This window comes from Danio rerio, chromosome 14 (assembly GCF_052040795.2).
Source record: "Danio rerio strain M-AB ecotype USA chromosome 14, GRCz13ab, whole genome shotgun sequence".
Taxonomy (NCBI): Eukaryota; Metazoa; Chordata; class Actinopteri; order Cypriniformes; family Danionidae; genus Danio; species Danio rerio.
In genome coordinates this window covers 35,217,982-35,234,600 of record NC_141034.1, presented here as the reverse complement: position 1 = coordinate 35,234,600, position 16,619 = coordinate 35,217,982, and the positions used below count along the sequence as shown (strand labels likewise).

Here is a 16,619-nt window from a genome sequence, read left to right as displayed (position 1 = left end):
AATATAGACTTCAGATGAACACTAAACAGTGTTTACTCTAGTGATCACTGTAATTATTACACCTAGGGCAGCTGTTGTCATATTGATCGCTATAATCGATAATTGCAAGATCTAAGATTAGCTCATTCAGCAAGTGTGCCTCGAATAGACAACTAACTTTTAGGGAGATGGTTCACCCCAAAACAGAGGATAAGTAAATGATTGTATTGGTTTTCCAAACCTGTAAGATAGAAAATGTTCATTTTTGGAATATTAAAAATAGTTTTGGATCAATTTTTTTGGTTGTTTATAAACAAAACCAATACTTTAAGTCATCCACAAATAAATAATAAAATCCACACAGCTTTCACTAAAAAATGTTGATTGTTATTCAAACTATTAATTTAAAATGAGCTGAACAGCACAATTCTTGAGTATTTTTGGATCTTCAATCCACTTAAATTACTTAAAACTACTAAGTTAGCTTAATTCCTTCATGTTGTTCCAACACAAATCAAATGTGTGGAACCCAGCATTTTATACAGTGTTAGAATGGCAAGATGTAATCGAATTCTGATAGAGTTTTTATTTGTGGATGTAATAGCCCTATAAAGCCACAATGAAGGTAAAGTAGCTAAAGATTTTTTTCCCATTAAAGTGTAATCACACTTGGCAAATCTGATTTGATTAAAACTAATTTTGATTTGATTGCTTTGTTAGTTACAGTAATATAGTGTGAATAAATTCAATCTGAACCAAACAGCTCACTGAAAATCTGGTTCTCAGTTCAGTTCTAAACAATCTCTGGTGCAGTTTGACTTATAAATGACACAACAAAGGCCAAATATGTTGAAAACAAAAACAGGGGTCCGTTTTTTGTACCTTGCTTAAATGATCTAAGATCATATGGCTGCTGTTGGTTGTTTTTATCTTGATAACTGATCTCTGGCTAATTTGATTCTTTAAACAAGTTTGTGAATCAGATTAAAATGTCTGGATGAACTGATCTAGGATCGCTGCAAGTGTTGTGAAGGACTGATCTATCGATCCTCAATATCATGATCAGCAATGCATTAATTGGTTGATGGCACAGCAGAGTAATAACATAATTTGATTAATATTCAATTATCTGTGTGAGCAAAATGATATAAAATTCATAGTTAACTGTTAAATATGATACGCAATAACTTTCCACATCTGTTGTGAGTCGCAGGCTTTAAACTTTCATATGTCAAGAGTATTTAGCAATTTATTTAGTTTTACTTTTAGAGCAGATTTTCTTTACTATAGTAGTCTCGGCCTATTTACGTTTCTTAATTCTGAGAGTTTAAATTAATTTAGCAATTTAAAAAAAACATTTTGACATCGTTAAGTGTGTCTGCAACTTTTGCAGAGCATCAAATCACTGTCACATTAGCTGTCAAAGCGTGTGCATGACTAAAATAGTATGCATTTGTATCTAAAAATTCCATATTAATAAACATTCTCTTTGAACCCCTGAAGAACCACCCCATGTTTTTGTGCTTCAAATTGCTTTAAGTTTTATTTCTATATATTTTAACTTCAACGTCAATAACCTATCCAGCTAATTGAGTAATTCACGTATGAAGAACGGACCCCAGGTCTCAAAACGTAACTAAAACAGGCCATAATGCTCAAACTTCAACCATTACAGTTCCAAACAGTTTCATTGCACCAGAGCTTTGTTTTTGTAAACAAAGTTTTCTCTCCTTCACACATTTTCACATCTAGCTCTTCATGAGTTTTAAAAGCCTTTTTTGTTTCCTTACATTTGGTTATACACTTTTAAAAAAATGGAAAGACAAAAAGTCAGCAAACATATTTTTATGTTGCTTTAACTTATTAACTTAGGTAATCAGGTCTCAACTAAATGTTTTGAGTCGTACTAAGTTTAACTGATATTTTTTAGTCAGCTTGATTGATGTAAGTTTAGATGACAATGTAAGGCAGCAAGATTTTTTCAGTCTAAAAATGCCAGAGCAAACGGTCAGAGAACAAGGACTAAATATGGTATTTTCTTTTTTTATGCTTTAGATTAAACAAACCAAGACAACTACTAGTGTGAATAGCGCCTTATTGCAACTTACGTCCAAGTGAAACTAATTAGCCAAAAATATAGAAATGGAGACTATAAACTTGAATCTGTGTATTTGTTGATGATTGCAATGTAAAATGTGGTGTCCCAATTAACGATACAACGATTAATGGATTTCAATATTAACCGTGCTTTAATTCATCATGGTTAATTTATCGTAAAGGTTTCTTAATACTGTGTTTCTGCATAGAACAAAACTGCTGATTAAAGGCTGATTCTGCGTCAAGCACACGTGTATAGTCTGACGCAGCCATCACGCGGTCGCATAGCCCTTGCTCTGGCTGATGCCAAAGCAGTGCACACCTCTCAAAAATACTCATCACAATGACGCATCGCGCAAGCTCTGTGATTGGTCAGCTTGGTAGCTTTGACGAACGTGGGCGGTGCTGACACCCCAGAGGCAGATGGAGTGAGTGTCGAGTCCGGTGAAGGAGCTCCAGATGAAAACTTTTGTTTTATATTTACTATATGATTAAGGTTGTTGCACGTTCGCCGGTTCCCAATTCTGAATGAGTGAGTTATAGCTGCTTGTACATTAAGGTAGCGTTCAGAAAAAACAAAACACCCGTGAAGAAACATGATACAGAGGAACATAACATAACCTACTGCCAGCTAGCGTTTCAGAAGTGTTATTGCAGAGCAACACAAACAGAACATAAAAGTTCAAATGCATGACTACGAGCAAGGCAGGCGACGTGGGTCACGCCGATCACTCGATGCAGAAGTATAAACCAGCCTTAAACAAAGTTATGCCAACTGTGCTCTTGTTTAAAGTTAAGAGCTTGTAAAGGCTAATACACACACACACAGGGTTAACCATGGCTGAGGCCATTTACATATCTCGTCTTATGCACGTGCCAGTTAGCTATTTCCGAGAGACGCGCACGCAGCCAGCAAGCAGCACAACATCCTCACGCTTTCCAGGCACTTTGTATAAAATGAACATATTTCTACTCCAAAGAGAGAGAAAAATAGAAAATGAAAATACCAAACAATGTTGTAATATTATGTTAAAAGAGGTTCAACAGCCTTTGACTACATTTGTTCTCTTTAAAAAGGGAAATACTTAGCTAATATGTAGCTTAGAATAATATTAAACAAATAATTTTTTTATTTATTCTTATTTTAGTTTTTTTATTTATTCATTGTTCTGTCATTTATTTTCAGTGTAAAATTATTACTTATGTTTAAAAGCCAAAACCCTTTTTTTCACTTATTTTTAAGTCCAAAGAGAAATGGACTATTGTTTGTTTTTAATTATTATTTTGTGCTGGATTATTTATTTATTATTAATGTTTGTGTTATTTGGTAGCGCAGTGGTGCAGTAGGTAGTGCTGTCGCCTCACAGCAAGAAGGTCACTGGTTCGAGCCTCAACTGAGTCAGTTGGTGTTTCTGTATGGAGTTTGTATGTTTTCCCTGTGTTCATGTGGGTTTCCTCTGGCTGCTCCGGTTTCCCCACAGCCCAAAGACATGCAGTACAGGTGAATTGGGACAGCAAAATTGTCCGTAGTGTATGAGTGTGAATGAGTGTGTGTGGATGTTTCCCAGAGATGGGTTGCAGCTGGAAGGGCATCCGCTGCGTAAAAACGTGTTGGATAAGTTGGTAGTTCATTCCGCTGTGGCAACCCCGAATTATAAAGGGACTAAGCCAAAAAAATGAATGAATGAATGTTATTTGGTTACTGAGCAGCAATAAATATCAGTTTTCATGTGATTTTCAAAACTAGTAGTAGTGTTCTGAAATTAATGAATGCATAATAATCGTGATAACCGTAAAATCGTGATTATTCCGCACACTATAATCGTACAACCAAAATCTATAAACGTTGCATTCCTAGTAACAAAAAATAAATGCAAACTTGCAGTTAATTTCAGAGAGGTGAGGTTTACACTAACTAATAGAAGAAATCTACATCTTAAAACTAATTTTGATGAAGATTTGTCAAAGTCAATAAAAAAGTATGCATTTGCACAAGAATTATTTACAGTGAGATCAATTAACGTGCATTTACAGAACATGAATTTACATTTCATGCGCATTGAGCAGGAATTATGTTATTTCCCATAGACAGACAGTAGCTGTGTCATGTTTATACATTCTCAGACTGAGGCGGCCTCATAGAGTACAATATTATCTACATACCACAGCTTAGTCTTGTCAAAAGGTATTTCTTCTTAAATCCACTGTCTTCTATACATTCCCGTTATTGACTTTGCCTTTGATAGTTGTGCATACACATTCGCTGCCTGTAGGACAGTGCTACAAGTGCAGTGTGTATACAGCTCAGTGACCTTGTAGAAACAATGCACACTCGCCTCCTCCACACTTCTGATATCTGCGCCCAATTCACACACACACACACACACACTTATGCTGTGTTGTATATCCACTGCCCAGCTGCCTTCCTGATGTAGAACATCAAAGTAAACTGACTACACACAACCAGCACTTACACTAGCCTGTAGAACAATTGCAGTACATATAGCTGATGTTATTAGTATCGAGCACAAGGTTATTTGTCTTCTTGCCTGTGCATCAGAGATACTCGTTTTGTGTGAAGTGCATCCTATTTTGAAGGTTTATTATTTTTTTGCTTCCAGTTGTCAATTGAAGTGAATCGTTCTAAGCATTATATTTGATGATTTTCATAACACACTAGTTTTTACAGCATGTGCATTCCAAATGCTGCATTGCTGTTTTTAATTTCACATGGTGTTGCTTGCTCAGCCAAAGCACCCTGGCAAAATCTGATTCATTCTTGCACCATTCAGATGGTTTAAGAAGGCATAAATTATCTGATTAGTGCTGGTTAGAGTAAAATATAGGGGATGCGTGATGCAGTTTATCAATAACATATCAGTTGCTTTTAATTTTTCTTTAGGTATTGATATTAGTTTATATAACGTTTTTTAAATACGTCAGTGCTTATGTTTCTCACTTATCATTTGCACTCATCGGCCACTTTATTAGGTACACCTGTCCAACTGCTTGTTAATGCAAATTTCTAATCAGCCAATCACATGGCAGCAACTCAATGCATTTAGGCATGTAGACATGGTCAAGATGATCTATGTTCAAACTGAGCATTAGAATGGGAAAGAAAGGTGATTTAAGTTACTTTGAATGTGGCATGGTTGTTGGTGCCAAACAGGCTGGTCTGAGTATTTCAGAAACTTCTGATCTACTGTGATTTCCAATAGAGCACCTTTGGGATGTGGTGGAACGAGAGATTCATATCATGGATGTGCAGCCAATAAATCTGCAGCAACTGCATGATGCTATCATGTCAATAATGACTAAAGTCTCTGAGGAATATTTCCAGTATCTTGTTGAATCTATACCACTGATTAAGGCAGTTCTGAAGGCAAAAGAGGACCCAACACTGTACTGGTAAGGTGTGCCTAATAAAGTGGCCAGTAAGTGTATATTACACTTGCCATCATATGATACTGGCTTATAATAATAATCATCATCATCTAAGATCGACAATGACAAAATATAAAAATGTATAATTACAATAGATTAGAATTTTAGGACTGCATTATGATATTTTGACTCTTGTAGTGTGCCATCAAATGATTCTTGTTCTGAATTGTGTGTTGTTACACAAATGTTTGACAAATATATATACATATACATATATTTCTGTTTAAAGATAGTAAAAATAGTAACCTACTGTCAAAATTAGCTTTTTTAACACTCTTGTTTTGCTTTTGCTTTTTTAATTTAGTGGTCCTTCTAAATGAAACTATTACACTTTCATCTAGTGCTATCTGCTTTCATGCCTGTACAGTAATTTCCGCTTGTAATAACTAGGCCAGGCCTACACCAACTAGTCAAGTTGTGCTTTGTTGCTCTAATTTGCGTTAATAATTGACTTAATCACGTTGTGAAATCAGTTTGAGACATTTATTTTTAACTGTCCCATTGTTTTGTGGTGTGTGTGATCGTTAGCTTTACAAATCACGTAGATAAAAATCATCCAATTTGAGAAGTAACGTTGATTATCATTTCAAGGGGGATTAGAGATTGTTGGGCAGGCGGCGCTTGTACTACATATTAGGGTAATAGCGGCGTCTGCGGAGGGACTCAGACACAGCGACTGACGTCACAGCCACATGTTCTTTTCACGGATCACCTCTCCGTTCACCTGCTTACATATAAATCAGATAATTGGCCTTTCGCTGGTGTGTGTGTGTGTGTGTGTGTGCAGGAAGCAGGTGTGGCTGAAGTACCATGCTGCTCTGAGACAGAGATGTGCTAACTTCAGTGCTGACGAACCGCTCGATGCTGGTCCGCGGTCCCTGGGGGGGCGTCTTCATCGATCTTACTGTAGGGCTGATATTGGGGGAGGGTTTGCACGTCAGCCTGCTGTAAAACCTACTTTCTGCCTTGCGTGGTGTTACGTTGCACTGCATTTAGTGCCTTTGTTCTTGTATCTGGAGGTGGGTGTCATTAATTTAATTTCCATCCTCTCTCCCTCATTTTCTCTCCCGATCTTTCTAACCGCATTGCTCTCCTTCTGGAGCGTCTGTCTGCGTGCTCCGATCACGCGCACTAACCCCCCCCTCACCCCTTCAACCTGCCGCCTTCTCCGTCTGTGTCTGTCGCTGTGAGACATGGGGACAGATAATATCTGCCTTAACCTCTCCTCTAATCCCTTCGCTGTCTGCTTGTTCACCTCTGCTTTATTTGTTTTCATTTTGCCATCCTGATATTTGTTTATCCATCCCTCCCTCCCTCTCTCCCTCCCGCATCGGTTTGAGTATGCTTGGTCATCACACCATTGATTATTCTTCACTGTACTGTCTCCCTATCTCTCTCAAGGGACGGCATATCAGCTGTCAGACCCACCCAAGACACCCACTCACATCCCCCTGTGGTGCTGCTCCCCCTTTTTTCACATCACCACGTGCAGAATGAATGCGATAACGATCCATTCACTTGTCCTTTCTGTTCCCTTCATTCTCCCACCTGTGACTCCAGTAAGATGGCGCAGTGATCGCCTGTGTCAGAACCTTCCCGTTAATGCTCCAGGAGAGACTCTCCTTCGGATTCAGCCAAGGAGCAGTGCAATGACAAAGAGGGTGGGGAGACTAACGATCGATATATTAGCCTCCCCCGATTGGCCGATCCACCTTGGCAGGTTGCAGCTCAGCTGCTGATTGGCTGCTGTAGTGTTCCGTGCTCAAAAGCTGCAGCTATGGGGATTTGCCCTTCCTCTCACTTGCTCTACTTTCTTTTTCTCTCACAAAAGCCGCGTTCAGAAACTCAGAGAGCGTGCGATCACCACATAGTTTATGGCCTCTGCATTGAGCACTGTTATGTTTGGGGCTAACTTTGTCACTTTAGAGTCATAAAGTGACGTTGCTGTGTCCCATGTGCTCTCTCTCTCTCTCTCTTTTTCTCTCTGTCCTTTCCCTGCCTCCTCCCTCTTTTCCCTCCCTCTCTCTATCTCTTAATCAAGACACAGCCTGCCCTTTCCTTTGCATTGCTGCCTGCCTCCTGTCTGCACTCCTCCTCTACCTCTCGTGCACTCTCTCACTCGCGCTTTCTGCCATGCGCTTTCAGCCTCTCTCTGTTTATCGTTCACCTCTGTATTCCCCAGTTGAAGGTTTGCAACATAAACAGCTGCAGCTTCAGGCATTTGCTTTGTTATCTTCCACTTGTATTTCACAACTTAACTGAGTTTGTTGCCTTTGTTTTTTTGTTTTTGTCAGGTTCTCCATCCGCAAGAGGACTATCTTAGAAGTGCGTGAAGACAAGTCACAGTCCGATGAAAGGGACGCAGGGAAAGCGGCAGGGATGAGAAAGCGATTCAAGTGAAAGAAGACTCGCATCACCATAAAGTGCCTCATCTGGATGCTGCGGAAGCCCTTGTCTGCGTCTGCACTCCCGTCCTGGCTGGTCTCCGCTTCAGAGTGCTCTCTCTTCCCTGCTGACTCCAGAGAGCACGCGTGTGCGCTTGGCCTTGGCTCGGGCTATATTTCACCCTGACAGTCAATCAACCCATTTGCCTGTTCCCGATTCAACTTTGCCTGCTCACCATTTCACCTTTTTATACAAGGACTCCAGTCAGTTAGTTTCCCTTTTAAGATCTGAAAGTTTTTTTTTTCTTTTGCAAGCTCGCCATCCCTTGTGACCCAGTCATGCGAGAGCATCTTTAGGGACTGCTGCAACTATGGCATCGGGCAAGGGGGTTTCGAAAGCCTAAAATAAGAGAAAGTCCATTTTACATCAATGCAAGAGGGCTATTTTAAACCCAGATCTCCAGAGTCTAGACGGTGGGGCGATCACTGCAGACATACAGAAAGTGTCGCTCTACTCTACATTTAATGCTTTGTTTTTCTGGACGACAGCCGAAGATGCACCGCAGCATGTCACAGTGACCTACCCCACCTCAGTCCTCTGGATTCCTCACTCTCCCTACCTGACTTTAAGCTGATCTCATATTCTTGTCATACTTCCGCTTTGGTTGGTCGGTCACTAGAGTATGCTCCCTTTCTGTTTGTGAGAGTTTGGTTTTTGTTTCTAGACTAAACTGTGGATCTCCTTGCCACTGTGCTGATTTTTTGAAGCCTTTGTGCTTTATCACGCCTGGCTGCCCCACCCCAGGCCTCTGCTCACCCACCGCTTGCAGAGGGACCGCCATGGCTGTCAATGTGACCATGGGCCGCGACACCAAGTGGCTGACGCTGGAGGTCTGCAGAGAGTTCCAGAGAGGAACTTGCTCACGCTCGGACAGCGAATGCAAGTTTGCTCACCCCTCTCGAACCTGCCATGTGGAGAACGGCCGCGTCATCGCCTGCTTCGACTCACTCAAGGTAACTCAGATGCACTCAACACTAGAGTTTGTTTGCTGATATATTCACAATTATAGCATTATGTGATGTTTTAGTGCAAATTTGATTACTCAGACACGCTGTTTGTTAATTTTGTCAAACATCGTAACACCTCAAGGATCTTTTGCTGAGTAGCGATCTCTCTCTCTCTCTCTCCTGCTGATGTCTTGAAATCAGCCTTTGACTCTATGATTGTGTCAGCCTAAAACACTGCAACCTCTGCTCATAGATTGGTCAACTGTGACGAAAAGTATCATAGCTGCACTATGGGAATGTCAAGGAGATTCAACTATTAGGTTACTCTTCGCAAATGACACCATTTTTATACGTATTGATGGACTGCCAATGACTGTTGGGAGTGTGTACATCCCTGAGTATTTATGTGGTCCAAAGTGCTAATAGTTCCATGGTTTATCCAAAATGCACGCTAAAATCTATCTAAGGAGCAGTCCATGGTGGTTTTTTAATGCTGCTTTTATTTGAAAGTGTCATGGTCATCATATAGGCCAGGGCTATTTAATTTGTCGGCCTGCAGGCCAAACTTGGCCCTCGAGGCAATTTGTTCCAGCCCTCCAAATAGTGTGACCAAGACATTAAAAATAAATTTAGTTCAGTCTAAAACTGGCCACTATAGTTATAAAGTGGCATGCATCTGTTCAATACAGCACAAGCTGCAGTCTAATGTCACCTGACATTAAGCGAGTGGCACGAGCAGCCGAAAACATTTGGATACTTAAGCTTAAAGGCTTCTCAACGCCATGTTTCTGTTGCACGGAACAAAACCGCTACAATTAAACAAAGTTATGCCACCTGTGCATGCACACTGTATTACTATAGCAGCGGGCCATACACAAATTGCGTCTTTTCCACGTGCATGTTCGGTATTTCCAATGCAAGAATGCATGCGCGCGCAAGCGGAGCGAAACGCTCACGCCTTTCAGACAGAGTAGAAAACATCTCAAGCCGTAGCGTTGAGAGTTGTGTGTGGTTTTCGGTGCAATGTAAACTAAAGATATGTTAGACAAATTATTGCAATTTATTAAAAATATTATGTATGTGTGAACGCAGATGATAACAACAGTTCATTTAAATAATTACCTAATATAAAGCTTAAATAAACATTAAACATGATAACCATGAAACCATGATTATTCTTCAGACTATATAATTGTACAACCAAAATCTTTAATTGTTGCATCTATAATTGTAATGCAGTTCAAAACATAACATATGAATGTGTCTGAATGTAGAAGAAGCCTATTTAAGCAATGCACTGCTTTGAAATACAACATTAGAATGTTTGTAAAAAAAAAAAAGCCACATTGTACAATGCACTGATATTATGTAGTTTTAAAATACAACATATTAACATTTTAATGTAGAAAAATACAACTTGGGTGTCTTAAGGAGCAAAACTACAACATATGGGCTCTTATATGCTGTTGTGTCATCACTTATATTGCAAGTCATATCTCTCCAGCCCCTCATTTGGGATGCTTTTCATGAACTGGGCCCCATGACAAACTAATTGAATAGCCTTGATATAGGCACAAAAATTGCTTGGACAGTTCTGTCAGTCATCAAGGGACAGTTAAATAACATCGAATTTGAGTCTGTTGTTTGAAAATATCATTATTATTTTTTTAATAATGTAATCTTATTGAGAAAAAGCTTAATAAATCCTGGGAGTTTGTTTGGTATTACTTTTTTCTCATTTAGTTTTTATTGCAGTTTTCAAATTTACATACAGATTTACATACAGATTTTACACAATAGGTACACAAAACAAACAAACATCGAAATTTAGGAAAGTATCTAATTGCGATTTTTTTTTTTTTTTTTTTTCTACTTTTTAAAAATTTTTTATTTATTTATGACAGATTTTGCGATTTGATTTATGATTTAATTTTAAGTCAAGCTTCAGCTCAATAATCTGTAAGCCATGGCAACAATTCTGCAACAGCTCTTAAAAATGTTACCTGTTTTTGTTCGGTGTCTGTGACTTTAAAACCAAAATATTCCCATATTACAAATGCTGGTTTTCATTGATATTAATTCGTCTATTGATGCTTCTGAAGTAGTAGACGCCATCATCCCACTTGTCAGCGATTTCCAGTTTGATTTCTTTTTTTTTTTTACGTGGTTGTAGTTCGGTTGTGCAATTCTGATTGGGCAGAATAAACGTGAGCTCGCTCAATTGACTAGTAAGACTGTCACACACTCATTTACTTTGGGCGGGGGAATTTAAAAAATGAATTTAATTACTAATCACAATGTTTCAAAATGCGATTCGATTTCGATTAATCACACAACCCTGATCGAAATCCAGAAATTGTATAAATAAAATGTATTATAAAATACAAAACACATCCATCAATAAACAAATACGGAAGTTAAATTAACAATTCAAGGACTTTATAAGAACAATCAAAACAATACACTCATAATTGTTTTGTATATCATCAAAAACAAAACAGATAAAACTGATTTGTTGCTTCTCAATTACAATTCAATTGTGTACTTAATTGTGTGTGGCACCCATGTTAGCTAATGCTTATATGGTGCTCCAAAGTGCTAGGAATTCCACTATATATCCAAAAAGTGTGCAAATACTGTAAGATCCTACTCAAAGTGCTTCAAGGTGATTTTTGGTACTTTTTGTGTAAATAATTTTCTTTGAAAGTGTGAGAAAGTCATAGAAGCACAGTAATGAAAGAAGCAATTCAGTCAATCCTGTCATAATTTTCAACTCACCCTTAAGCCACACTTGTATGACTGTTTTCTGTGGAACTCAAAAACTGTTTTAAGGAATTTTAATGTTTTTTTCCCCATGCAGTTCCAGAGAATTGATACTGGAGTTTTGACATCTTAAAAAAGGTAGTTCACCCAAAAATGAAGATCTGTCATCATTTACTGACTCTTTACTTGTTACAAATCTGTTTGAGTTTTAGTTTATTTTTTCTGTTTAACACAAAAGAAGAAACTCTAAAAACATTTGGAAACCTTTAACCGTTGACTTCCATGGTATTTGTTTTTCCTGCTATGGAAGTCAGTGGTTACAGTTTTTGTTCTTTAAAATACCAGAAAGAAAAACTTAGAAAAATATACTATATTTCAGCAGCAATATCACAACGTGCACATAAGCAATAGTCACATCGCAAAAATATACAATGTCCAATCTGAATTGTATTTAATCCCTGTGATTATGTGGAATTTATTTGATTCATGCAAAAACATTTTTTAGAATTTTTGTCTGGTTTCTAGTCTAAATATCTCCATTTCAGAGTGAAAACTGAGTAAATTATTTCACCAAACCCATTTAAAGCAGATAATTTCCTTAAAACAAGCAAAATCTCCTAATATTTCTTCTGACAGTGAAAACTGAACAATTATTTTTAGTTGGTTTAAGATTTTTTTTTGACTTGTGGACTAGAAACAAGATAAAACAAAGTAAGAAAAGCATTTTTTGCATTTTACTTTAATTTTCTGTACACAAATACTGTTAGACTCCCTAGACCTATTCAATATCTTCTGAAACAGTATAGCCTGTTTTCAGTCAAGTGGTTCTGGTGGCACACATAACTCAGATGGAGGTCTGGAAGTAAAAAACTGAATGGGAGACAGTGTTTTTTGTGATTTATACCATATTTCAAAGGAGATATAAATACAAAATAATCACATATCTCAAACTCAATTCCTGGAGGGCCGCAGCTTTCCACAGTTTTGCTTTAATCCTAATCAAATACAGCTGATTCAACCAATCAAGGTGTTCAAGACCACTAGATACTTCTAGATACTGTTTGATTAGGTTTGGAGCACAACTGTGCAGAGCTGCGGCCCTCCAGGAATTGAGTTTGAGGCCTATGTTACAAGTGTTTGGAAGCATACTATAGATAATTACTTGAATTTAATGGTCAAAGTAAGTATATTGTTGCTGTGGTACGACACTACTGCAGTAAACAAATTATTCAGTAGGCTTTAGTTTTCTACACTATAATTATACACCATCACAGCACCACAGTTTACAGTAATGTTACAGTATTTATTACAGTTAATCAGTTTACTATGCTACAACATTCTGTAGCATTCATTAACAAAGAGTTGTACACATTATACACTTTACTATGTGCTTCAAAAACATGTTTATTATAAATTACTGTAGTTTTCCCCATGCGGATATCTTTCAGACAATACGAAATACAGATGAAAGCATACAAAAGCATGCATGCAAAGTCTACATTATTATTTATTTCGTTTTGTAAGGTGGTAAAAGTTCCTGTCTAGTTTTGTCTCAAGGGTTGCATTTCTTTCTTGTGTCTTAAGTATCAAATATGTTCTTTCATATCATGTGTCTTGTGCATCAAATATGCATATTGAAATGATTTCTGAAGCATGCAACATTGAAGACCGGTGTAATGAGTGCTGAAAATTCATTTTAAAATACATAAATTATAACATATTTAAAAGAAAACGGTTTAAATGACATTTATTCTGTATTTACAGTATCACTGACTTTTGAAATAAAGAGTTGGTAGGTGTATGAGTCATATTTAAAAAAATATCAGTCACAGATCTTTCCAGAAATTGTGGTGCGACTGCATTATAGAGTCAGTGAGTTTGAACTAAAAAACTGATCTATCAACAAATCAGTTTGACTGATTAGTGAATTAAATCTGAATCTGAATCAGACAGCTTTTGTGTTGCAGAATTGTAGTGAGTGAATCAACTCAAACTAGAAGTTTATCCAAAAATGTGTTAAGTTTCTTTTATTCTGTTGCACAATAAAGAAGATATTTTGAAGATCACTAAAAACCTATAACCATTGGCTTCTAAAGTAAAACAAAGACTCCTCTTCAAAATATCGCCTTTTGCATTCAACTGAAAAAAGAAACTCATAAAGGTTTGAAACAAGTAAATGGAGTGAATTATGACTTCTTGGTCTTTTCAAGTGAAGTTTATTTGTAAACTAATTTGGAGAGGAGCACGCGCTTATGATTGATAGCAGCTGGTCCTCATTAGCTAACGCATGATTCACCAACCAGACGATTCCTAAATCACTAAAAATAATCAGAGTATCTTACAATTAGCCATCTTCGTCTTGAAGAATCTCCCCTTCCACCCCTACTCCTCCTCTTTCCTTGTCATGGTGGCACAAAGGCCCAATGGTTAGCATTATTACCTCACAGCAAGAATGTCACTGGCTCTGATCTTACCTGGCCAAGTTGGCATTTCTGTGTTTGCATGTTCTCCCCGTGTATGCGTGGGTTTTTACGGGCTCTCCGGTGTTCTCCCACAGACCAAACCCATGTAACATAAGTAAACTGACAAAACTAAATCAACATCATAGATAGGGTTGGGTATCGTTTTTTTTTTTCGATACCAGAGCTAAATCGATACTTTTAAAATGGTACCGGTGCCAAAATGCTGCCTGAACCAATACTTTTTAGCCACAAAATTAATTGACAAAAATGTATATATATCCTTATAGTTGAACAATATAAATTTATACTTATAATACGTTTAAAGTAAACATGAATTCATATTTTATTTATTTGAATTGCATTAATATATTTATTTTGATCATTTGTTTGTTAGCATAAATGCAAGATTTGCAATATGCTATTAACATTACATTAGCTCACTACTAAGCTGTGGAAAGGCTGTCATCAAAATCAGGGAACACCTTTTTTTTGGGATTGGGGCTCGTGACTACTTTTTCATGGACATCAATGATCTAATGTTTTGCCTTAATCTGAATAAGACAATAATATGATTCAGGTGTTTACATGAGCTGCTTTTTTACTGTTACATTCATGATTCCCATTGACATGTTTTAACACATACTGTAGATCCATCAATGTCATTGTGTCACCAGCCTATAAATGTTTTCTCTGCAGTTTGTGTCTGTGGTCCTTTAAGATAATCAAAAGTCACTGTTTACATAGTAGACTCATGATCAGAGTATTATCTTAATCATATTAAAATCAGAGTATTAGTGTCCATGTAAAGATTTTCAGATAATGTGCCTGATGATGTCACAAGCTGTTAAAGACAGTCCATTCCTCACCTTTAAGTTAATTCCATGAGCCCTCACATTTCTTAAGTTTGACGTGTTTCCCCCCTTACACGCAACTTTTGTAAAACATTTGCTGCATGTTGGTGTGTCGAAATCCTTGCTGGTAAAATATAGCCATACTTTAGAATACTTAGATTAAGCAAATTAGATGAATGTGATCTTGCATGTTGATAAAGTGAGTTGCTTTCGATTACACTGCATGTGTAGTACTGCGCACTTTGCCTTTTATAAGCTACAATAACAAACGCCTGACATTGCTGACATCTGTATCCCTTGAAGTTGTTTACAATTAAACATTTAGCGATGGTGTGACAACGCTTACTTATGTGTGCCTTTAATGCACCCCTTCATGCTTCTTAAGTGCGTCACACAGTGGATGCGCTGCTCAGAGCCGCGGCGCGGTGCGCATATGACAGTTGATAATATCACACACCAGACACGCACATTTGCATGTTATTTAAAATGAAACTATTCAAATGCCACTTTGTGGCATGGCAGAAATATGAACAGTCATAAGTCGTGGCTGGGCGCCGCGGACAGCCGCTGACTTATGAATTCTAAAATGCATGCCGCTGCCCGTCGCCTAGCAGCGCTTCTGGTGTGCGACCGGCCCGAGGATCTGCCGAGCTTAGGGCTCTCTCCCGGGACAACATGCCAAACACCCTTTATAATCAACCATCAGCTAAGAACCGGGAAGCTAAGTGAACTCTTGAAACTTGATTTTGTTTCATTCATGGAGCTGTTGAAAACACAGCTTTAGAAAACACAACATGTAACCCCCTTATTAACTTTTTAGATGCATTCATTTTACTTTTGAGTACTTTCTAGGAGTTTCCCATCAACATTTCCCAGTGCAATTGCATGAAAAGCAACAACAACACAATTATATTATAATATCTTATATTGTAATATCTCCTTTTATATCTCCTTTTTATATCTCCTTTAATATGCTCAGAAAGATTGTAAATAGGCATAGGTCGGTATAACATTCTGAAGGTAACCTTGGATAAAAATTTCACAGTATCACGGTATTGTGATTACTGCTTCAAAATAAGTTCTTTTAAAATGTTTGGGTTAACAACAACAACTTCCCCCTCCATTAAACAGTATATTTTATTTCAAAAAAACATTTAAAATATTTTGGACCAGTAGCTTTTGATGTAAAGGTTTCTTTTCTGCGGTAGATATTGTTGCCCTAAAAAGAAATTAAAATAAAATAGTTGTGAAAAACATGTAAAAAAAAATCCCAAACAAAACTTGCTTATACCACTGAAACAGTATAACAAAAACGTTGATGTTTTTAAAACCTTGACTTTTTCAAACCACGGTAATCCTTGTTCCTGGTTATCTTCCCATAGCTAATTGTAAAATTTTTGTGTGAACTGTCCCTTTAAAACACTTTACAGCAATAATCTGCTTGCTGATTGATTCATAGGCTGAAATGTAAGTTTTATCACGTGTTTATTGTACATTGTCCATGTTACTGAGATCTCAGTAAGCAGCACTCTGGACCTGCGGGTCAATCAGGACTCACATTAACCTTGGCGCTATGAGCACAACAAATGTGTTTGTGTGTTTATATTGCTGTGTATGTGTTTATGTGC

General features: G+C 37.5%; 1 protein-coding gene across 29 annotated transcripts in view; it reads left to right on the top strand.

Moving 5' to 3' along the window:
• The window catches only part of mbnl3 (muscleblind-like splicing regulator 3), a 90,506-nt gene that overhangs the window by 12,249 nt on the left and 61,638 nt on the right, over positions 1–16,619 (top strand). For 8 of the 29 annotated variants that reach the window (XM_087280740.1, XM_087280737.1, XM_087280745.1 and 5 more), the window contains exon 2: positions 7,818–8,921. In XM_087280740.1, coding sequence (XP_087136866.1) covers positions 8,748–8,921 — 174 coding nt within the window. In that variant the 5' untranslated portion in view covers positions 7,818–8,747. 29 annotated transcript variants of the gene reach the window in all.